Source organism: Sphaeramia orbicularis, chromosome 17, assembly GCF_902148855.1.
Source record: "Sphaeramia orbicularis chromosome 17, fSphaOr1.1, whole genome shotgun sequence".
NCBI classification, from domain to species: Eukaryota; Metazoa; Chordata; class Actinopteri; order Kurtiformes; family Apogonidae; genus Sphaeramia; species Sphaeramia orbicularis.
In genome coordinates, this window is record NC_043973.1 from 36,449,625 (window position 1) to 36,474,847 (window position 25,223).

At 34.4% G+C, this 25,223-nt stretch overlaps 1 protein-coding gene across 1 annotated transcript; it reads left to right on the plus strand.

Annotated features, from left to right (window-relative positions):
• Positions 1-4,201: 4,201 nt before the first annotated feature.
• rgs5b (regulator of G protein signaling 5b) lies at positions 4,202-6,754 on the plus strand. Its single transcript, XM_030159630.1, has 5 exons — positions 4,202-4,349; positions 4,458-4,544; positions 4,648-4,709; positions 5,517-5,680; positions 5,795-6,754. The coding sequence occupies exons 1-5, from the start codon at positions 4,306-4,308 to the stop codon at positions 5,969-5,971; spliced, it is 534 nt and encodes a 177-aa protein (XP_030015490.1). The 5' UTR covers positions 4,202-4,305; the 3' UTR covers positions 5,972-6,754.
• The last annotated feature ends 18,469 nt before the right edge of the window (positions 6,755-25,223 follow it).

Below are 25,223 nucleotides of genomic sequence, written 5' to 3' on the forward strand. Positions count from 1 at the left end.
TAGATAGATAGATAGATAGATAGATAGATAGATAGATAGATAGATAGATAGATAGATAGATAGATAGATAGATAGATAGATAGATAGATAGATAGATAGATAGATAGATAGATAGATAGATAGATATGCAGTAAAGTCCAGTCCCCACAATGTGTCCTTTCAAAAAATCTGATCCAAATACAGTTGACGACCATATTTACTTCATTTTCCATTCAGGCTCAGTGTTTTCCATGATGAATTACTACTATACTGTGTAACGTCTGCACGATACGCTTCATTTATCAAAGAGGAAAAAAAAATCTAAACACTAAACTAGTTTGTCGAGAAGCCGATTAAACATTTCTGCCCAGGGGTCTGAGTTCATTACACTTTAATGCTGAGGAAATTAAAACAGAAGAACTAAGCATTTCTGATTGAATTGAAGTGCACAGAGCTGACCACTTCATTAAAACACCACCAAAGTCCGGTTGTTCCTCTATAGAATCCAACAGACCATAGTGAGTCTTGAACATGGTGTGTGCTTCACAGGTAGGAGTCGTTCCGTTGTCTGTGCCGCTGCCTTTCAACAGAACCCACTGTGGATCCGTTCATTCTTTCAGACTGAACTGACCTGGTGCTGACACCCACAGCTCTGTGTTACTGAGATGCCATGTATTGTTCTGCTCTGCCGCCGGAGGAAGCTGCCTCAGACAAGTTCTGTGAGCTTGTTCCGGCTCTTGAGCCTGACCATTTTCCTGTAGACCCTCACAGATATCACTTAATTACAGAATTTACTGTTACTTGGCTCACACTCCAGTCTAAATATAGACTTTGTCATTCAGTTAACAATAGTTTTTTCCACTGTCAGGCTATATTTAGGCACAGCTATTCCCAAAAAAAGACAGACATGAGTTATCCCCCAGGTCAGGAATGTACAAAAAGACACAGAAATCCACACATTTTACCATCGCTGAGAGAGCTTTTATCACTGCTAATGTAGCATAATTTATTCTTCCGCTATCTTCAATGTGTTGAAGATAATGAGGTAAATAAAGAAGTAGAAATGGGACGTTAAAAGCATTATCATCATGTTTTTTATTACTCTGCTCCACCATCTGTTTTAAAATTGTCTTGTAACACACTTCAATCTAATATAAAGTAGTAAAAACAATGAAACCACCAAAATACGTATGGTTTCTTTAAAGAAAACCTTTACCAGTGAGTTTAGTACATATTTACAGGTCCCGTACACACTTGAGGTTTTACTTAATTCCACATAATTAGACTCAAATAAATGAATTAAATTTTATATAATCATTTAAGGTCATACTGTGGATGTAATTAGTAAAGAGAGGAACTGGAAGTGACCATATTTGGACAAAAGGGGTGGAGCTGCAGGAGTGTGTGAGGGTCAGAGGTGAGTTAATGCTAAATGATAGCATGCTAGGAGTCAGTAAAATGATACACATCATCAAATTATGCATAACAAAGTAATTTTACAGTCTAGTTAGTGAACCTTACAACTACAGTTGAGCTGTCTGTTGTTGAGATGAAATTTGATATAATAATAATAATAATAATAATAATAATAATAATAATAATAATAATAATAATAATAATAATAATGGATTTGATTTCTATATTGCTTTTCAAGGCACCCAAAGCACTTTACCTTATTGACCCATTATTCATTCCATCTCACATTCACACTCTGGTGGAGGTAAACTACTTTATTATTTTATTGAATAAGTGAGCTGATGCACACCTGTCAATCAAACCCCAACATGGATGATATCACAGCTTTCTGTTCAATCCTGTATCTCTGGATGAGAAAAATAATTTAAAGATGAGCAGAAGGCTTGTCAGAGGATCTGAATAAAACAGATGTGAACCGAATGACTTAGTATTTTCAGAGAAATGTTCAACATAAGTCTGTGAGAACTGGGGCTTTTTGGATCCTGTTGTTATACTACTATTTTATAACTTAAAGATACTTCAGCATTGGCTTATCTTTATCTTATCTTATCTTATCTTGTCTTATTTTATCTCATCTTATCTTATCTTGTCTTATTTTATCTCAACTTATCTTATCTTGTCTTGTCTTATTTTATCTCATCTTATCTTATCTTGTCTTATTTTATCTCAACTTATCTTATCTTATCTTATCTTGTCTTATTTTATCTCATCTTATCTTATCTTGTCTTGTCTTATTTTATCTCATCTTATCTTATCTCATCTTATCTTGTCTTATCTTATCTTATCTTGTCTCTTCTCATCTCATTTCATCTCATCTCATCTCATCTCATTTCATTTCATCTCATTTCATTTCATTTAATTTCATTTCATCTTAATTTTATACTATAAAAAATTAACAAAAAGGGACCAAACTTTCTGGTCTCATTCTAAACTGGTCTTGCTTTATCACGTCTATCGCTGCAATTTGTTACCACTGTGTCAACGCTGGAAATAGATCTGACACCCTATGTTATCATTGTCTGGGTTGCTTGAATAGTTCCTTAAATGAACAACAGGAGAGGCTGTTTTGGTAACATGCATAAGAGGAAGTATGATGTGGTATTTAAAAGGACCAAACCTCAGACGAAAGAAAAGTCCACATAAAACAGTGTGTATCTGTCAAAACTGGCCACTCTCAGTTTGTGGTTTCAGATCAGATGTTTTTCTCTCACGCTGTAAAAGTGACATGGAGATAAAGAAGAAAAGAAAAGGGGAAGCCCTCATCAATATAATGTTACATATTAACCCATAAAGACCCAAACATCCAAAAGCATCTACTGATCTAAACTGTTCAATACCTGTTGATCCATTAATCCTATCAATACATGTAAAGATTTGGTGTTTGTCGTATTTTCATGGTCATCAGATATGACCCATTTGGACATTCAGAGACTCTGTAGTAACCGTGGAAACACCATCATTCTGTGAAACCTATGGAGTTGGATCAATGACAGCGGATGGGGATACTGGGTTTATGTTCAGTTAATGAGAGATTTTGCTGAAAAAGTCACTTTTTCTTCATTTTTTTCTGTTTTAATAGAATAACCTTTGAATTTACTCAGAGCTTTTATAAACATCTACGTGATCAGTCAATTAAACATAGAAAAATAGATGATTTTCGCTGGAAAACATGCAAAATTCAGAGGATAATATGGATGGACACACTTGTTTCATATTCAGTTAATGATATATTTTACTGAAAAAGTCACATTTTCTTCAGTTTTCGCTGTTCTGATATAAAAACCTTTGAATTTACTCTGAGCTTTTGTGAACATCTACATAATCAGTGAATTAAAAATAGGAAAATTCATGATTTATATTGAAAAAAACACAAAGTACAGAAGATAATATTACAATAGATGGTGATAAATCACTTAAGAAAGGTTAAATAAAGAAAAACACATCATTTGGGGACTGCCATAAAAGAAGCATTGGGTCTTTTTGGGTTAAATATGAATGGAACAAATAATAAAGAAACAAAACATATCATAGCACAGTAAGAATGAACAGTATCTGTGCACATCAGTATAAGTGTGAAGGGTTTAGGTCTGATTTACCACATCAGTTATTTAGCTGACATTTATGTAACATTTACGCTCTTTTAAATATGATACAACTATAGACTAAAATATTAAACAGTAGTGCTGTTAAATTAATAACAGTTGAATTATTTAGTTTAGTAGTTTGTAATATTTCAGGAACATTAGCTGAATAATGTAATATATCATCACCTAACATCATAAAATGGTTAATTCTACTTAATATTTGCTTTTTATAACATTTCGGACGTGTTGTACTGTAACATTTATGATTAAAGGGGATTTCTATGATTATCTCTGATGTTGTATGTGTCAATCCATCAAAGTGAGGACTATAATGTCCTCACTTTAGGGGATTTTCTATCCAGGAGTGAACATGTGGTTCTTAAAAAAAAAAAAAAAAAAAGAAATGTCAGAACACACTCAAACATCTCCACACAAACACATACACACCACCAGTGAGCAAAGACACATTTACGAGGTCTGAACTAATCCCGTCACCGCAACAATCACATGTTATTCAGCAGTGAGGAAGTCGTCTGCAGGAAAATCTTTGGAGTCTCCTCATCCACCCACAGGCCTCGTCTCATTGGCTGAGAGGTGTGACATCACAGAGTGTACTACCCTATAAAAAGCCACTCTCTTACTCACAGACGGCAGAGCAGCTGAGAGCAAACTGACTCATGACAAGGAACACAAGTCAGTGAGACACTTCACAACCGACTGAGAACACCTTTGGACTTATTCACAGAGCAGAAAAAAACATCTCAACATGTGCCGAGGACTGGAAGCACTGCCCATCACCTGCCTGGAAAAGTGAGATTCTTCACATATTTATCTCTTTTAGATGACGAGAAAGACTAGTAACTTTAAAAGCTAGTTGGAAGACTTTTTTTAATTAACATTTTCACTTTATTTTCACAGGGCAAAGGAACTCAAAGCTCTGTTTGGGAGTTTGTTACAGAAATCCGACAGCATCACAGCACAGTCGAAGAAAAATGACAAACTGAGGTGAGATTTTGTTTAAGTTCTTTATCATTTACCTTAATAAGTGTTTAAAAGTGTGTGTTTTTTGTTGAATTTTGTATTTAAATTTTGTATTTTCCTGTTGCAGGTTAAATGAAGATGAGCCTCTGAAATGGAAGGAGTCATTTGAGAAACTCTTAAGCAGCCAAAGTAAGTACAACTATTGAGATATAGAATAGAATAGAATAGAATAGAATAGAATAGAATAGAATAGAATAGAATAGAATAGAATAGAATAGAATAGAATAGAATAGAATAGAATAGCTTTATTATTGTAACAAGTTCAACAAGATTTAAAAAATATCATCCAATCTCTACATCACCTATATGAATGAAAGAATGAATGAATGAATGAATTTTGTAAGACACCAAAAATACAAACCAAAGACCAAATACCAGACAATAGGCACAAATAGATATAAAGAAGACAATGTACTGACCTATTGAAACGAACACATCTGACGTTTTTTCCAGGCTTTACAAAAAAAACAAACAAACAAAAAATGATTTACATTTGAACTAAACAACCATTTCATCAAAAAATCATATAAAATTATATTTAACCTCCTCAGACCCAGGAATTGTCAGCAAAGTACCAGCTTTTTTTCTTTTTTATTAAATCAGTGCCTATATTGGAAACATCATGATGCAACAGTTTTTTCAGATGCAGTGTTAAAAATTTTGATGGAATGTCCTTCATGGTGGACAGTTTTCTTTTCTTTTTTTTTCTTTTTTTTTGGGGGGGGATAAAGTTGTGAAACTCTGTGGACAGAAAACCCATAGCTAGATCTTAGGAGGATAATCATATAAAATCATATAAAATTATCCTATAAAATTCATATAAAACAGACAAATAAAAGCAGATTTTAAAAAAAGCAGGTATAAAACAAGAAAATCCAGCTGTTCCAGATGATAATAACTACCAGATGTTAACCAGCTCCACTCTTTTTCTTGCAGATGGATTGTGTTTATTCAGAGCCTTCCTGGTGTCAGAGTTCAGTGAGGAAAACATCGCCTTCTACTTGGCATGTGAGGACTACAGGGCGACCAAATCCTCAAAACTGGCCCCAAAAGCGAAGAAAATCTACGACGAGTTCATCGGCTCCAACGCCCCACGAGAGGTAAATATCACACAAAAGTAAACATTAGTAAATGCATTTATGAGTGGATACGGTGCGTCCTGGAGTCTCCTGTCCTGCTGTTAAAAGCTCATCACCACCTTTGTGCTTTTGCAGGTAAACCTCGACCACACCACCAAGGCCATCACGAAGGAGAACGTATCGCAGCCCTGTCAGACCTGCTTCGATCTGGCCCAGGCTAAAATCTACACCCTGATGGAGAAAGACTGCTACCCTCGCTTCCTCAAGTCCTCCATGTACCTGGAGCTGAGCAGAAAGGCCAAGACACGCTAAGAGACTTTTAGAAAAAATAAATAAATAAAAACTGCCCAGGAAAAGCAGCAGAAGTGAGGCCATCACTCCTCAAAAGGGTCGTATAAGCTAAATGACTGAGGCTGGAAAGGTTCAGGCGGAACAGAACAGCTCAGTCGGTGGAGCTACGTGCAGAAACGTGGACTTAAGGTTGGACTCTGGAGGTTCGGCAGATCTGTGTCCATGCTGGAATCTAAAGGACACATGAAACTTATGTGAGAAGAACAAGTGAGAAGACGCATGTACTGTCAAATCAAACCGCAGCATCAGCAGCAGCCACAGTGGCATCAGTTACAACATATAAGAGTTACCAGACACTTTATCTGCATTATTAAGAATTATTTATTTGTTATTTATTCAAAGTTTTCTATGTGAATGTATTAAGTACTGTACGTCAAAATAAATGGCATTGAATATAAGTGTGCAGGAACAAAGGGTTTCTGTTTTCCTTGGAAAATGTAGAGAAGTGGAAGTTGTTAGTGTGCTTGGAAAAAATGTAGTGGTAGGAAGAAGAAGAAAAAGAAGAAGAGGAGGACGTGTGCAATTATAGCTGCAGACTAATACGTGATGTCATTACTTCCACTTCACAGCTAGGTAACGGATGACTCTTGGTACTAGTGAAAATATGACGTGTAAGAAACAATGGTGTTCAAAGTTTTATTCAGAGTCTTTACTTTTATTTATATCACACTGTCAAAATTTTCCACTATGTAAAACATCTGCACACATACCTATTCTTGAGTGATTTTATTCCTCTTTAAGGCATGAAAAAAAAAAAGGAAATGATTTTTTTTTTTTTTTTTATGAATCTATTTTTCGTGGAGTCACAAAAATGTCTACTCAGCTGCATTTAATTTTTGAAGCAAAGAAACATGTATTTAAAACTCATCATCAGAAAGTGATATACTGTGTGAAAACTATGAAATAAAAACATTTTTTAATGCCAAACAAATTTAATTGCCAAATCACTAATGTTTTCTCACATTTTATCATACTCTATTATTAGTTATTATTCATTTCATGGAGATAAAATCCTCCTGAGACCCAGGAATTTGACAGTTTTAGCTTTTTTTACATTAAAAAATTGTCTTGATTGAAAACTGCATAATACAACAGTTTTTTCAGATACATTTTTAAAATAATTTTTATTTATTAATTGATTTTTTTAAAGGAATGTCCTTTGTAGTGCACAGCATTTTTTAAGTAAAACTGTCAAACTTTTGTCCCCAAATGAGGACAAAATGCATTGCTGGGTCTCAGGAGGATATGGAAAAAAATAAAAAAATAAAAAACTTTTTGTTTTAGAAAACTGTTAATTACTGTCTAATAACAAGTAGCAGCTGAGTTACACTAAAACATGTTACTGCAAATCAGGTTTATCATGAGCAGAAAAGTTACAGTGATGGTCTGAATGTCAGTGTATTATGGGATGGTGCATAAGTGTCCACTGTGTTGGCTGATATGGAACTAAAACAACAAAACCCATGAATATACAAGAGAACAGCTGGAGAAGAACTGTCCACTGGAGTGACCGCTATGCATGAAAGGGTTAAACATATGAGTATTAACAGTAAAATGTGCTTAACCCATAAAGACCCAGTGCTACTTTTCCAAAAAAAAAAAAAAAATCTCTGTATTTAACTTTTCGTAAGTAATTTATCACCATTTCTCATAATAATATCCTCTATATTTTACTTTTTTTTTGGTGTAAATCAGACATTTGCTGATATCTAATCATGTAGATGTTCATTAAAACTCAGATTAAAGTCGAGGGTTATTGTATCAGAACTTTTTCTGTAAAATCTCTCATTAACTGAACATAAACCCAGTGTCTCCATCTACCAGCTCCATGGGTTTTACTGGTGAATCAGTGTTGTAGAAGATGACGGTGTTTCCACGGTAACTACAGAGCCTCATATCTGATGAACATAAAAAGATTTTTTAAAAAAAACAAACAAAAAACTGCATTTTACAACAATTATTTATATGTATTGATAGGATTAATGGATCAGCAAGTTAAATGTGGAAGTTTGGGTCTTTATGGATTAAAGTGTAAAAAGCAAAAATAGTCATTTTACAGTAAAATAATCCCTTTTGATGTTTTACTGTTAAATATGATGTTTTGGATACATTTTTCTGCCCCATTAATGAGTATGTTGTATCTCACTGGTGTAAATATTCATATTATTTTTAATTATTTTATTTACTGTTGCTTATTTCATCTACAACAATGCATTATATTCAATAAGAACATTTTCTGTTTGTATTGTCACTGTCCTATTGGAGCTATATATTTACACAAAGGCAACTTTTTATGAGGTTTTTTTTTCAGTTTTCTGACACTTTCCAGCAAATCCGAGAGGGTTTTTAAGGAGTGCATTCAGTTTAAGAAGGGGATAAAGGATGGCCTCATGCTTCAGTTTATCTCAAATATTAAAATCAGCACAAATGGAGATACATGGTTTCACTGGATGAAAGACTTACGTGAAAAGTAAAGTTGTCAGATAAATGTAATGAAGGGGGAGTGCAATATTTGTTTCTGATATGGAGTGGAGAAGAAGTGTAAAGTTACATGAAATGAAAATACAAATACTACTAAAAAAAAAACCAAAAAAAAGGCATTATGAGTTAAATAAAGTGCATTAAATTTGATCTTAAGCTCAATATTTGCTTCCAATATGGCGTGAAGAAGACGTGTGAAGTTGCATGAAATGAAACTACAAATACTAATTAAAAAAAAAAAAAAAAAAAGGCATTATCAGTAACAAAAAAGTACATTAAATTTGATCTTACGTGCAAAATTTGCTTCTGATATGGAATGGAGAAGAAGCGTAAAGTTGCATGAAATGAAAATACAAATACTAATTTTAAAAAAAAGGCATTATCAGTTAAATAAAGTGTATTAAATTTGATCTTAAGCTCAATATTTGCTTCTGATATGGAGTGGAGAAGAAGTGTAAAGTTGCATGAAATGAAAATACAAATACTACCAAAAAAAAAAAAAAAAAAACATTATCAGTAACCAAAATTACACTAAATTTGATCTTAAGCTCAGTATTTGCTGCTGATATGGAGTGGAGAAGAAGTGTAAAGTTGCATGAAATAAAAATACAAATACTACTAAAAAAGGCATTATCAGTTAAATAAAGTGTATTAAATTTGATCTTAAGCTCAATATTTGCTGCTGATATGGAGTGGAGAAGAAGCGTAAAGTTGCATGAAATGAAAATACAAATACTAATTTTAAAAAAAGGCATTATCAGTTAAATAAAGTACATTAAATTTGATCTTAAGCTCAATATTTGCTTCTGATATGGAGTGGAGAAGAAGTGTAAAGTTGCATGAAATGAAAATACAAATACTAATAAAAATAAATAAATAAATAAAAGCATTATCAGTAACAAAAAAAATTCATTAAATGTGTTTTTAAGTGTAGCACCTGAGTTAATTTACTCATATTTTCATAAGAGGACATGTAGCCAAATGGTCCAAAAGTCACTTGAGAATAAAGACGAAAAAATATCCTGATTGAATATGATTTAATATAATTCAAAATATTCAGAACAGACTCAAAATGGACTCTTAGGTGATATTTCAGAAAAAAAAAAGTTTCACCGTGAATCACTTCAGTATAGTATGATATGTGTTTGTCTGCAAAATGACCCTGATGGCTGGCAAGCACCTGCGTATGAGCGCCGGTTGCCATGGAGACAGCAGCCACCTACTGAGCGCTTCCACAGCCACAGGTTTGTTTACCACCTCAGCAACCTCTGAGTCACAGCAGCATCCCCTCCTCTAGTTGAATCTGCCCCATCCTTCAATTGTCCTGGCGTTCATCATCACCAGCCTCCTCCTCCTCCTCCTCCTCCTCCTCCTCCTCCTCCTCCTCCTGCTCTACAATCAGTCGATTCCTGTTCAGACAACCAACACCTACCGAGGCGAGGGCAAACTCATTAACACAGCTCACACGTCTGGGAAATAATAGGATAATACGCCTCTGCATTTTTTTTTTTTTATATTTGAATGGTGTGTTACGTTATCTCCTGTGATCCTGGACATATAGTCATTTAGATGAAGTGTCTCCAGTGGTAGAAGTCTCAGGTTCCTCATTAAGGGATTAAATATGAACACACTGGTGTCTATTCTGTATCATTTTAAGACGGGAATGTCTTTATGTGAAGGAAAAGAAATTTGACACCAGTGCAACACAACTTTAAGGCACAGCTTTCAAACATTTATTCTCTTATTGTCTGTACAACAACTGTTCTTATTTATTAATAATAATAATAATAATAATAATAATAATAATAATAATAATAATAATAATAATAATAATAATAATAATAATAATAATAATAATAATACATTTTATTTGTAATGCACTATACATTGCATTGTGTGTCTTTTAGTTCTTGGATTTTCTTTTCAGAAACAAAAGGAAAAACTCGTGGTGAATTGATTTTGTTTTAAAATAGAAGAATTAAAGTTGAATTTCAAGGCGTTTTTTTCTTTTTCAGTGTCAAAACAGATAAAAAAATTGTAAAAATTGATTGATTTTCATTTTGTCTTTCTAACTAACAAAAAAAATGTTGCTACCTGACAGAAATGGAAAATAGACCAAAAATGGCTGTTTTTTTTTTTATTTTTTTATTTTCTGTGACCGGATATTGTCATTTTCAAGGAAAAGCCCTAATGGCTTGGTCACAAAGATTCTTACGAACAATGGGTTTGTACGAATCTTCCACTTTGTATGAAATCTGGAGTTTGTAGTCATTCGTGGAAGGAGCAAGTCTACGATGTCCAGATTTTGTCCTCCTTCCTTATGTGTGAAAATAATGAGCTTTATACTTTATTCAGTGAGTGATACAGTCTGTGGATACATATGTGAAGGAAAAGAAATTTAATACCAGTGCAACGCAACTTTAAGGCACAGCTTTAATAATAATAATAATAATAATAATAATAATAATAATAATAATAATAATAATAATAATAATAATAATAATAATAATAAATAAATAAATAAATATTTTATTTGTAATGCACTTTACATTTTTATCTAAAAACCTAAACATGCTACAGGCAGGGTACAATCCTCATATAATGATCCTGTTTCCAAGTCAATCTATCACTATCAGCCTTCTGTGTAATAGTTATTTTTATTAGTGATAATTGCTTTTATTTACCTTAAACTATTGGTTGCAGTGTTTTGGGGGTTTTATTTGTAAAATTTCTAATTGACACACTGTATATGTGTAAATCAACTATAAATCTTTGCGTTGTTTCAGATAAAAATCTGATTTTATTATCTATCATGCGTCTAAATTCTTGTGAAAATAAATTAAGCGTGTAAAGACTTGATGGGGCGCAGCTACTCTACATGTGGGTGGACTTGTCTAGACTTTTTGTCTTGGAGTAACGTGATATTGTGTAATAAAGCTTCAGTGTGGACGTTTTTCAACTCTAACATCCAGGATTACACAATCTTTCAAAAATATCAAACCTGCCCAGTGTTTGTCTGTTGTTTCTCATCCTAACCCTGGTTTTGTCAAATGTTTCTTCCATTAAAAGGCTTTTTTCCTTCTCGCCGATGCCAAATATTCACTCACTGGGGATTTGTTGGGTTTTTCTTCTAGTATTAAAAGGTCTTACTGGGATTTCTTTTGTTGTGATTTGATGCTGAACAAATTAAATTGAACTGACCTCAATTCATTCGATATCATCTATGATTTTTTTACTGCCTGAAGGAAAATTCTTTCATTCCAGCCACAAAAAAACAAAAAAAACCCCAAACTTGAAAACTGTGCACGTGACCATTTCCTCCATTTCTGCCAGTCCAGCTGTCGAGTGCAGGCAGGAAAACTGGTCCACTGTGATTCCAGCGTGGGTATTTTTATGTGATGTGTGTGTAAGTGAATACAGATGGAAGAACAAACCAGGAGAAAAGAAGACAAAGAATTTAAACATTGACAGAAGTGAATTCCTGGTGAATCATATTGATTTGAAGGCCAGTCAGACCTTGTTCAGTGCTTCTGCTCATTTCCTGCATTCTTTTGCTGTTTTGCGTCACGTATTTCAGTATGTATGAGCCTTCACGTGTCCTCAGTGTTGACGAGGTATATGAAAAAAGTGGCATAGAAATACAAAGAGTCTCATATCCACAACAAGGAGCGTTTCTCAGATGTAGTGGGAGAAAAGAATATCCTGCATAAATCATATTCACATAAATTTAAATGACATTAAACTGAGCAACATCCACTGGTCCAGACTGACTCAAGCATATTTGGTCAGTGTGTCTTTTGGTAATTTGGATTTTCTTTTTAGAAACATAAGAAAAACAAGTGTTTTTCTTTTTCAGTGTCAAAACAGATAAACCAAATTTTTTTTAAAAAATTACTGATTTTCGTTTTCTCTTTCTAATGACAAAAAAGAAACTTTCTACCTGACAGAAATGGAAAAACGGACCAAAAACGGCAGGTTTTTTCCTCTTTCTGAGACTGGATGTTGTCATTACAAAATCAGGAGTTCACATTTGTGGAGGAAGCATGTCTACGATGTCCAGATTTTGTACAAACCAGAAGATTCATACAAACCCATCCTTTGTAAGAATCTTTGTGACCTAGCCATTAGTGTTCTTTCAGTCAGTGTATCTTTTGGTAATTGTATTTTTTTTTTTCAGAAACCAAAGAAAAACTAGTGGTTAATTGATTTTCATTTTAAAATAGAGGAATTAAAATTTAATTTCAAGGTGTTTTTCTTTTTCAGTGTTAAAACAGATGAACCAGATTTAAAAAACAGATTTTTTTTCTTTTTTTGTTTTCTCTTTCTAATAACAAAAAAGAAAGTTACTACCTGACAGAAATGGCAAAGCGGACCAAAAACGCCCATTTATTTTCACCTTCTGAGACGATGGGTTTGTGTGAATCTTCCAGTTCGTACAAAATCTGGACATCATACACATGCTCCCTCCATGAATGTCTACAAACTGGAATATTTGCACAAACCCATTGTTCGTAAGAATCTTTGTGACCTAGCCATTAGCGCTCTTTCCTTGAAAATGACAAGATCTGGTCTCAGAAAATGAGAAAAAAAAAAAACATCCGTTTTTGGTCTATTTTCCATTTCTGTCTTGTAGCAACTATCTTTTTTGTTAATAGACAGAGAAAATGAAAATCTATCATTTTTTTAAATTTGGTTTATCTGTTTTGAGACTGAAAAAGAAAAACACCTTGAAATTCAATTTTAATTCCTCTATTTTAAAACAAAAATCAAGTAACCACTAGTTTTTCTTTTGTTTCTGAGAAGAAAATCCAATTTACCAAAAGATACACTGACCATGGAGGGAGCATGTCTATGATGTCCAGATTTTGTACGAAGTGGAAGATTCGTACAAACCCATTGTTCGTGAGAATCTTTGTGACCTTGATGGCATTGATGCTCTTTCCTTGAAAATGACAACATCTGGTCTCAGAAAATGAGAAAAAAAAAAAAAAAAAAAAAAAAACGCCGTTTTTGGTCCATTTTTCCATTTCTGTCAGGTAGTAACTGTCTTTTTTGTTATTAGAAAGAGACAACGAAAATCAATCCATTTTTAAAATTTGGTTTATCTGTTTTGACACTGAAAAAGAAAAACGCTTTGAAATTCAATTTTAATTCTTCTATTTCAAAACAGAAATCAATTAACCACTAGTTTTCCTTTTGCTTCTGAAAAGACAATCCAAATTACCAAAAGATACACTGACCATATTCGGAGCTTTTATCCTTTTTCTCATTTGTTTTTCTGCTCTTTTGTCTCTTTAATTTTGCTTTAGTAAATGGTTTAAATCTTGTATTGTCACCTCAGATATGGTTCTGGTACCTCCAGTTTGAGCTGCACTGGGAACTGAAGTCCTGCAGTTTAGGCTCATACTTATAAGTTTATTTAGTGGATTATTAACTTTGAAAATGGTGATCAATCATTGACCAGAAACTTAGTAAAAAACTACTGATGAACAGATCAACCAACCTACCTTCAACCTTGGAGGCAGATCAATAGCAGATATTTATCATACCTATATTATATAAATGCATTCCTACTAAACAGAACATAAATACTCAGACCCTTCTTTGTTTGTACAAAATTCTCGGTAACAGGTATAGTGTGGGTTTGATGTGTCCTTGATATTTCTTTTCAACCTACTTAGATTTTTTACATTTTTATTTCTCACATTCATACAATTGCGTTTAATCTACAATGACTCCTTTACTCTTCAAGTGTTTTGCCAATAACATCTGTTTACTTTCCACAGTGTTTCTACTTTCAAATACTTACAAAAAAATGACCAAAAGTTACATTTATACAAGAGAAAGAGCAATTCAGTGTACTGGAATGTAGAGATATGAACTGAATATATTTATACCAATGGGCAGGGGGATTTATGTGACCAATGGAGGGAGTAGTGAGTCGCTCTGACAAAACTAACACCACAAGGCCTTTGACTAAAGTGTCACAGAGTGATCAGATGTAAACAGAACCACTTAGAAACAACCATTAATATGTACATTTTGATGTACATTTGACAAGTGATAAAAACTAGAAGCACTGTTGTTGTTTTCTTCTACATGGGTGAGTTTGTTTATGAACCTCATGAAGGTATAAAGTTATTATGTGATGTTATTGTCTTTGTTAAGTTGCCATTTGTTTGATTTACAGTTCAGACTAAACTGTGAGAGTTCTGAACTTATTTGGATGATTCCAAACAGATCTTTAGTACAGCTACTGACAACACAAACCAAAAAACGGAGGTGATTTGTGTTTTTACTGTGGCTGTTTTCAGTCTAAAAACAGAGCTAAGCTAACAGAGCTAATGTAAACTATCAGCTGATGCAGCATGTGAAGACTGAAGACAGTGTTACTTTAAGCACCTGAATTTTTTTTTTTTTTAACCCATAAAGACCGAGTACTACTTATGTGGCAGTTCCAAAATAGTTTTTTTGTTTAATTGTTTTATATTCATGTACCTGCCTTTTGCACCTGCTTTTATCTGTTTTTAATGTGTTTGGTTTCTGTTTTTATCTGCTTTATGTAAAGTGTCTTTGAGTTCCATGAAAAGCACCATACAAATAAGATTTATTATTATTATTATTATTATTATTATTATTATTATTATTATTATTATTAAATCACTGATGTTCATTAAAGCTCAGATTAAAATTGAGGGTTATTGTATCAGAAACAGAGAAAACTCAAGAAAATGTGACTTTTCAGCAAATATATATATTAAAAAAACATGTTTCCATCCACTGTCGTTGATCCAACTCAATAGATTTTGATAGTGAGTCAATGTTGTAGAAGATGACAGTGTTTCCACAGTAACTAGTGAGCTTCTAAACGTCCAAATGGGTCATATCTGATGACCATGAAAAGATGACAAACTGCATTTTACACCAATTTTTTACATGTATTGATAGGATTAGTGGATCAACAGATATTAAACAGTTAATATCTGTAGATGGTTTGTGTCGCCGGTGGCTGTTTGGTTCTTTATGTTTTAAGGAGAAAACTTGATGATACCACAATACAGATGTGTGAAAACAATGAGCTTTTTACTTTTTTCAGTGAGTGATACAGTCTGTGGATACATAGCATTGATTGGTTGGTGGTTTTAGTCGTCCATATCCATACAGATGATCTGATTGTTTCAGTGCCTCCTGACTTCATCGTCTGGAGTCAATCAATAGATGTCTGATTTCTCAGTGTTGTAGACACTGACCTGTTCAGGGTGGATCCAGTGACGCCTGGGATGGGCTCCAGACCCCGGCGGCTCTGGACGGATTAAGGGAGTATAGAAAATAGATGGACGGATTATTCTAATGGCTTTGAACAGGCCCAAACAAGACTGGGAACAGAAACACAGACGCAAACACAGTCACACTGTCAGCTGGAAGTCTGAAACCCTACTGCATGTATGAGAAGCATCAGATACACTGTAAGACCAGATAAGTTGAGGTGACTTAAAAAAAATCTCAGGTAACTCATTGCCTTAAAAAATTTTAGAAATGGTAATGAAAACTTGATTGTATTAAACTTAAATGTTTGATTTGAATGGAATTGCTATTTTAAGTACAACACACTAAATGCCAAGTTAATTTAATTTAAAACTGGTTGCAATGTCAGTTGCTTTGTATAATCACTACACTGTAAAAAAAAAAATCCTGTTGTTTTTACGGAAAAAAACTGGCAGCTGTGGTTTCCAGAACAGTACTGTAAAAAACACATCCAACTGTAAACATATTTACAGAGTAACATGCAGATTTAACATTTTAAACATGTAGATTTAACAGTTTAAACATGTAGATTTAACATTTTAAACATGTCGATTTAACAGTTTAAACATGTAGATTTAACATTTTAAACATGTAGATTTAACATTTTAAACATGTCGATTTAACAGTTTAAACATGTAGATTTAACAGTTTAAACATGTAGATTTAACAGTTTAAACATGTAGATTTAACATTTTAAACATGTAGATTTAACTGGTAAATGGACTGCATTTATTTAGCTCATTTTCTCCACCCTCATGGAGTCCAAAGCTCTTTCTCAATCCACCAGGTCCAACTGGGAACAATTTAGGGTTCAGTGTCTTCCATGGACACTTGGACATACGGACAGTTGGAGCCAGGATTTGAACCACCAAACCTTTGGTTATTGGACGAGCCGCTCTACCACCTCTACCAACCCATTCATTTACAAATTTAAAATGCTACATTGTTAAATGTTTACTTTTTATAACTTTACATACACACACACACACACACACACACACACACACACACACACACACACACATATATATATATATATATATACATATATATATATATATATATATATATACACATATATATATATATATATATATATATATATATATATATATATATATATATATATATATATATATATATATATATATATATACATATATATATATATCCAATGGAAATTAGGGGATGGGTGTGTGGTACAAAGTTAAAATAATAAATAGCATAAGCACAATAAGTTCATAAGTTCATTAGTGGAATACATAGGGTTAAAAGTTAAAACCATTTCAGTGTGGTAGTATTAAAAAGCTCATGTCTGTGAAAAAGTATGTATTTTGTTGTAAGTTCATGCATTGTATTATTGACAGGATGTTAAATGCAAAGTGTTTGTTAAAATACTTAGTTAAAAATAATAACATTATTAATAATATGGAAAAGTTGTGCAAATGTTTTATGTTTTGTTGAAAAGTAATGAAAATGTATATTTATGTTATATGTATTCTGATCCTGCAGAATGGAGTTCGGGGTCAAGGGTAACAGGAAGAAGGGGAAGACGACAGGAGCGTGAATGAGAACATGGAATGACACGGACAGTGTATTCAAGAAGAAAAGAACACCAGTTTAGTTCATGAAAGTAATCGGATAGATCACTAAAAGTCACTTTAATGGTGAGATACTCTGTGTTTTAACAGTACTTCGGCTAGAAGTCCAAAGGTGTAAAACAGATGTCGAACTCAGTGAGTTAGCTGCATGTGGCTAACTGTGGACTGACTGAGCTAGCAGGTTAGCTAACAGCTAAGCGGTCAGCTAACAGCTAACGGCGGATAGCATGGAGACCCGGAGGACCCAGACTGAGCCCACAGCCAGCACTGGAGGAGACGGACATCGCGGACGATTGCCACGGACAGGGGGATTGCTGTTTACCGGATTCTGGATTTCCTTTTCCCTGGACCGTACGGATTAACGTTTCTCCGGAGCTTGTGATACAGGTACCTTTTTTTTTTTTTTATTGCCCTGTGAGGTGAAGAGGCCATCTGGTTTCAGGCTGCAGCGCACAGGCCTGCAACAGTGAACATTTGGGTTTATTATTGAATTTATTATTACTGGTTATTGGAAAAAGACATTTGAATGTGAAAGCTATGATTTTTTTGTTGGTTAATTGAATATTAGTCATAGTAAGTAGTTGAATATGTTTTATAAACTGTGTGTGTGTTTTTGCATAGGAGGTGGAAGATTTAGTGTTTACAGTGTTTCTAAGAATTCATTTAAAGGTTAAATGCTTTAAAAAGGTATATTAAGTTACATTTCACTAAAAATAGTACAGAAAATAAAACAGAATCATAGTTTAAATAAACGTTAATACTGTTAGAGATTACATGTTTAACAAGGACCCAGGTTAGCTACTCCTGTCAAAGCCTGAAGAGCAAAGGGGCGCTACATACATATATATATATATATATATATATATATATATATATATATATATATATATATATATATATATATATATATATATATATGTAATGCAAATAGGCCATTATTTCAACATTATGGTCTTGTAATTTAAACAGCACCACATTGTATTTCAATTTGCACTTTTATTTTCTAAAAACAATAGAAATACATCATTTGTACATACAAATCTGGTTTTGTTCACATACTCTTCCTGTACAAACTACAGCTATATTTGATTTAATCGTTAACACAAAAATCTTGTCAAATAAATAACTTTGCATTGTATTGTCACTTACAGTTTTTTTATGTTGCAATTTTACAACTTTTTGGTGTTAATTCTACAGTCATTTTTTACAGTGTAGACTTAATATCATCAGTTCATTGGACTCAATTCCAAGTTGGTTAAAATTTAAATCTTTTGCAGTATAAATGGCTTTGTATAATTATTCAACTTAAAGATGGGGTCTGAGATCTTAGAAAAATGGTTCGAGCTAGCTGCATTTTGAAAAATACTCAGTTCAAAAGTCCAAACCCCTTTCTTCAGATGTCCCTCCATAGCCACGCCTCCAGAGTAGTGGCACGTGCAGTGCTTGTTCCCGAGGGTTCACGAGCACTGCACAGCAACAATTCGCCAGCTGAGGCTCTGCTCCATAACTGGGTTGGGCTGCGATGCCGTCTACGGTCCGGTCCGGCCGAACCGGCACCGGCTGAGGCTCCGTCCCCTGCTTTGCTCCCATACGCCTCAGGCTCCTACCCCAACTATGGCCCCGGCTGAAGCTCTGGCTGGCGTATCCATGCATACCTCATTCAGTTTCCTCCAAACCCCCACTCTTTCAGAACAGCCCCAGTTCAGACCTGTGTTCCATAACCGGTTCCGTTTACAGATCATGGAACGAGTTTCGTTTACAGAACTCAGAACCAAGCTGTGCTGCGACCTCCAAGCCCCGCTTTGCGCACGTATCGAGCCCTCCAAGTGCACCGGTATGGAAACCGGACAGGAGCCGGTGCTCGGAGCCTGTAGCCAGGCTTCCTGACAGGACACGACGTGGTGACGGGAGTTGGCATTAATGAAGTCAAATAAAATGACATTCACCAGCATTAAAGAAAATATAAACAGCAGAAGAGTGCAAATGTGCATTAATTTATTTGTCGGACCTGATGGAAAGCATTACTCAGAAGTCGATCCATGGAGGAGCAGCTTGGTGTACCGGATTGTCGTCCCCCCCCCCCCCCCCCCGGATAGCTTTCCACCTGGAGCTGATGGAAAGCTATTGGGGGGGGGGGGGTACCAGTCCACCAAGCCGCTCCTCCATGGATCTAGTTCTGAAAACACATTTTTTTCAGAAAACAGTATCTCGTAAATTCAGAAAAACAGCGCCGATTTTTTTTTTTAACTTTTTTTTTCTTGTAATTACGAGATAATTATCTTGTTAATTCAGAAAAACAGCCGAATTAAATTTTTTGTGTGAATGCAATATGCTTCTGTAACATATATATATATATATATACGTGTGTGTGTGTGTGTATATATATGTGTGTGTGTGTATATATGTGTGTGTGTGTGTGTGTGTGCATATATATATATATATATATATATATGTATGTATGTATAAGGAAAGTATGAAAACAAAAATGCATCAGTGAGTGATAAAACCCACTTCAAATATCAATTTAATAAATAAAAATGTCTATGTATGTTTTTGATTATATCTATAGTAGGTTCATCCTACAGTAAATCATCTAAACTATTTCTATCAGTCACATAAACAACATTTTACGCCAAATTAACATCTGTTTAAGGACCTCAAATGCGCTATTTATACTGTTGGACTTTCTGCTGGCAGCAAAACACAAAAACCCTGGCCAAACCAAACTATAAAAATGATAAAGCACTGGGGGGGTTTGACAGTTATTTTAAGGAACAGAGAAAATAAAAAGGGAAACTCCTGACAAGAGTATGAGGAGCTTTTATAAACGGTCACTTCATAGGAGTGTTACTGTTACTGTTGTGACAGAAGCTGAAAGGTTGCATGTAATTTACAGTTTACACTTAATAAACAGGACAGAAGCAGGGTTTTAGGGGTTGAAATGTAGTTTCTGTTGTTTATCAGAGAAAAAAACAACACTCAGGATAGATTTCTATCATATCTACAGAAAAAATTATTAGACCACCACTTGTTTTCTTCAGTTCTTGTTCATTTTAATGCCTGGTATAACTAAAGGTCCATTTGTTTGGACAAATATAATAACAAAAATAGCTAATTAGAGTTTAATTTCAGAGCTGATATCTATCCATTTTCCATGTTTTCTTGATAACCAAAATTACTTCAGTTTTTCCATCAATATCTGTGTCATTGTACTGACAAAAACAGTGCTTTTATTCATTCCATGTTTTCTTTTCTGTCTGTTTTAGTCACATGATACACACAGGAGTTAGGACTGGATTGCAGAACCACTGTTTCTGATGACTTTTGATGGTCTAATAACTTTTTTCGTGCCTGTATTGCATTTCCTTTTTGCATCTTGTATTTAGTTAGTTTTTTTTTTTTTTTTGGTCTATTTAGTCTTTTATGTCATTTTTGTTACTTTTCTGTGTCTTTTACATCATTTTCATCTTTTTAAATTTCTTTGTACATATTTTAGGCCTTTTTTTTCAAATTTCTTGAGTTTTTCATCTTGTTTCATTATTTATATTTTCTTCACTTTCACCTTTTTTCTTTTTTTTCTTCGGCATCATTTTCATTTTTTTGTTGTTAACAGTTTTTCCATCTATTACACAGTTTACAGTTGTTTCATCTTCTGTAAAGTGAATGTTTTATTGTTGGTTATTTTGTCACTTCATCATTTTGTCTTGTTTTGTATTTTACATAATTTTCTTCTTTCACTTTCATCTTTTTTTTAACTGTTTAAGTCATTTTCATCACTTTTTTGTGTTCTTACAGCTCACAGCACCTTTAATGATATTTTCTTTTTGCAGTTACAAATAATTTAAAACTATAGCAGCTGATAGTGATGGTTTCAGAATTGGAATTGGATGGAATTGTGTAAAAGTAAAAGTTGAAGAAATCAGATGAGTATTTGTAAATTGTTTTATTGCAAGAGCAGTTTTTCTGTATAATCCTATTTGTAGTTGTGTGTATCTTGTTGTTTTTTCCACTTCATTTTCACATCGGCTAAAATTTGCTTAGAGGTCTTATTTCTGTCTTTGTACGTAAGAAGTCAATCTCAGTGAATCCCCAAAGGAACTTTGTGTTGGTAAATGCCAGTTCTGCAAATGTACAGGATTTCAGTTCTGTTCAACATGTTGATGCTCATATGAACTATGTTTTCAGATCAAAAATGTCCAATTTCATCACAATTAATGCTATATTTTCATGTCACAAATGGACAAGTTATATTTGAACTGAATTTACCTGAAAAACAAATATTCTATTCTTTTAGATTCCCCAATTTTTCTTCCCAGATTCTCTCCTACATATCACGTTTTATTTGTACAGGTTCAATCTGGAGTATGGTGCTGATCCATCCTGCTTATGTTACACCAATACATACATGAAGAATGGCACACAGCACTGTTTAAATCAACAGTTTTCTAATAATAAGCATTTTTATAAAGAAATAACAATTCTATATTGTTATTTCCTCTGTAGTCTGATGATAAACTGTCCAATAAATAATTGTGATCCTAGTTTTTGCACAGGGATCATTAGTGTAAACGCTGACATGGCTGCAGAGCATCAGTATGACGGGATCCACAACAACCATGTCACATCCGTCCACTGACACATTTAGTGTTTTTGTGTCAGCTGGTATTGTTTTAGATCCGCAATACTAACATTTATGAAGAAGAGCAGAATTATCAATAGTAAGTCTATAAGTTTATTCCTAATAAAGTACTGGTACTGACCAGATCATCATGGGTAATGTCACGTCCGTCCACCAGCAAAAGTTTTCACATACACGTGCTATTCCAAATCCAATATTTATGAAAATAGAGCTTCCACTGTCAAAGAATATCAGTAGTCTGTGCACAAATGGATTAACATTATTTACACACACTTCTATGACTTTATGACAACTTTTTTTTTTTTTTTTGACAAAAATGGCCACTCATTTGACCCCCTAAGGAAATTTTAGCCGATATATGAACAGATGTTATGTCCCAACAATCCAAAACAACCCTACTGTTTCCATGATGTTCACACCTGATCAGGTCCAAAACAAACAGATCCAGTTCTATTCTTGAACCTTGTTTTCCAGATATTCTGGATCACTGAGTTTGTGAGTGGAAACTGTACACACAGACGAGGCCCACACCTGGATGAGCTGGCATGGGAGGGGCTGAACCCGGGGCTTTTAAGACAAGTGGGTCTGAAGTGTGGATCAGATTCAGTACGGCAGTGAATGTTCCAAAGGTGGAAACATATTTCAGAACAAAAGAGGTGGAGACCTGTTGAACAGAGGATCTGCTCATCAGGGCGCCCACTTCACTGGTGGAAATGAGTCAACGTAGTCACTCTAAAACATATTTGCTGAACTAGTGATGACTAATGCGATTTCCAGCAGCGCTTAAACTTAGCAGAGTGGAGTAAAAACAAAGAGCTGCTGTCATGGATACCAGGTTACCAAGGGAACAAAACCAGCACAGTGGAGTGTTCTCATAAGATATTCAATCTAATACACTCAACATGAGATGAAATTCATTTTCCTTTTCTAATCTAAAAATAGGCCATTACCACTAATAAAGCACTTTGTGTTGGATAAAAGCCTCTTTACACTCAGATCAGGTGATAAACTCACTGTTCCTATGAATTCTGCATCTGTTTCCCATTATTTCTGATCTTTAATTTCTTAATGCCAGATGAAAACAGCAGGAGCTGGAGCCAAATAATGAGTCACCTCTGAAGTAAAGGCACATATGTTTGCTGTTAGTGTCGACTCAGAGGTGTAGATGCTGGGAGTTGTTCCTGAGGTCTGAGGGCCAGCTCCAGCTTATGATGCCCAAGACCAGACTTAAAATCCGGACCAGGGGGGACAGGGCTTTCTCTGTGGTGTGGACCACCCTGCCCCCCATGTCCAAACAGCCCCCACGGTGGAGTGTTTAAAGAGTCGTCTTAAGACCCACTTTTATTCTCTGGCTTTTAACTTAACGCATGAATTGTGCGGTCCTCTGTGTTTTTTATTTATTTATTTATTTTTATTTTTATTGATTTTATTATTTTTATCTATTTGATTTTATCATTTTATTTAGAGCATTGTTGTAGTTGTATGTACTTATTTATTGTTTTTAGTATTTCTTTCAATTGTTTTATTGTTTTTATGATGTGCAGCACTTTGGACACACTCTTCTTGTTTAAATTGCTTTATAAATTGATTGGATAGGATTGGATTGGATTGGCCTAGGGGTTCACCAGGGCGAACATGATATGCTCAATTTGTCCCCTCCCAGCTCCCAAGCACACACGTCAGTCGAAACTAAAAATTCACAATATTTATTATTAGTATTTTGTTCAACAACTAAGGAAGGGTTAGGGGAGGGAGCGGCTAAAACAGCAAACAAAATCTCTTCTAGTTTAACTAACTTACCTAATCAAAAATAAATGCACGAAATAAAATACAGAAAACTTACCTCACTTCCTAACCAAAAAACAGGAGAAAATGGGAAAACAAAAGAGAGCTGACCTCCCCCACCAGAAAAAGGTTCAATTTACAAAAAAAAACTATTTACAACTATGTACAATCGAATTTTACACGAGCACACAAAGACTGATGGTCACACACAGGAACACAGGGTTGAGAGCTGGCAGGAGGCAAGAGAGAGGACGAACGGAAGCTCCGGGGCCATTTTTAAAGGGGCCGGGCAATCACCCTCCACCAGTCCGCTTCCTGCAACACAAACAGACACAAAAGGGCACAGCACACCTACAGGACGGGGCAGAACACACACACTAAACAGAAAACACATATACATATAAATAGAGAAATTATGACCCAGGGTCATAACATGGGTGTTTTCATTCTCTAGAAGCAATCTAGACCGTATACTGATCCCAACAAAAGGGGTTTGTGTAAATAGTTTTTACTACATTGCCAATTTCATGTCCACGCGACCGACCGACTTTCTTTCTTTCTTTCTTTCTTTCTTTCTTTCTTTTCTTTCTTTCCTTTCTTCTTTCTTTCTTTCTTTCTTTCTTTCTTTCTCTCTTTCTTTCTTTCTTCTTTCTTTCTTTCTTTCTTCTTTCTTTCTTCTTTCTTTCTTTCTTTCTTCTTTCTTTCTTTCTTTCTCTCGCTCGCTCGCTCTCTCTCTCTCTCTCAATCCCCTAGGGGTCATTCAGAATACAAAAATGTGGTCACCACTCCACAAACACAGCCATACCACATCAACACTCAAGAAATAAATAAATGCAGAGTATAAGTAGCTGTGAATAACTTAGATTAAAAAGAAGTAAATTTAAAAGATGACATGTGTTTTCTACCTGTCACATAAAAACATAAAAGCATAAAAACATAAAATCATAGAAACCCACCCGAGGACAGAAGTGTTCCCGAGCTTCTACCTCCTATACACCCTCACCAACCTCCTCCCCTAAAAATATGAGTTTTACTTGCATCAAAAATATGTTCTTTTGGATTACATGTGGAGATTAAAGACCTTCGCTGCTTAACCCATAAAGACCCAGAGCTACTTTTATGGCAGTTCCCAAATGAATTTTTCTCTCTATTTAACCTTTCATAAGCAATTTATCACCATTTATTTTGGCATTATCCTCTGTATTTTTTTGGGGGGAGGGGGGTTTCAGTGAAAATGTTGTATTTTCCTATATTTAAATCACTGATCTTGTAGATGTTCATAAAAGCTCAGATTAAAATTGAGGGTTATTCTATCAAAAATAGAGGAAATTGAAGATAAAGTGACTTTTTCAGTAAAATATATCATTAACTGAACATAAAATAAGTGTCTCCATCCACTGTC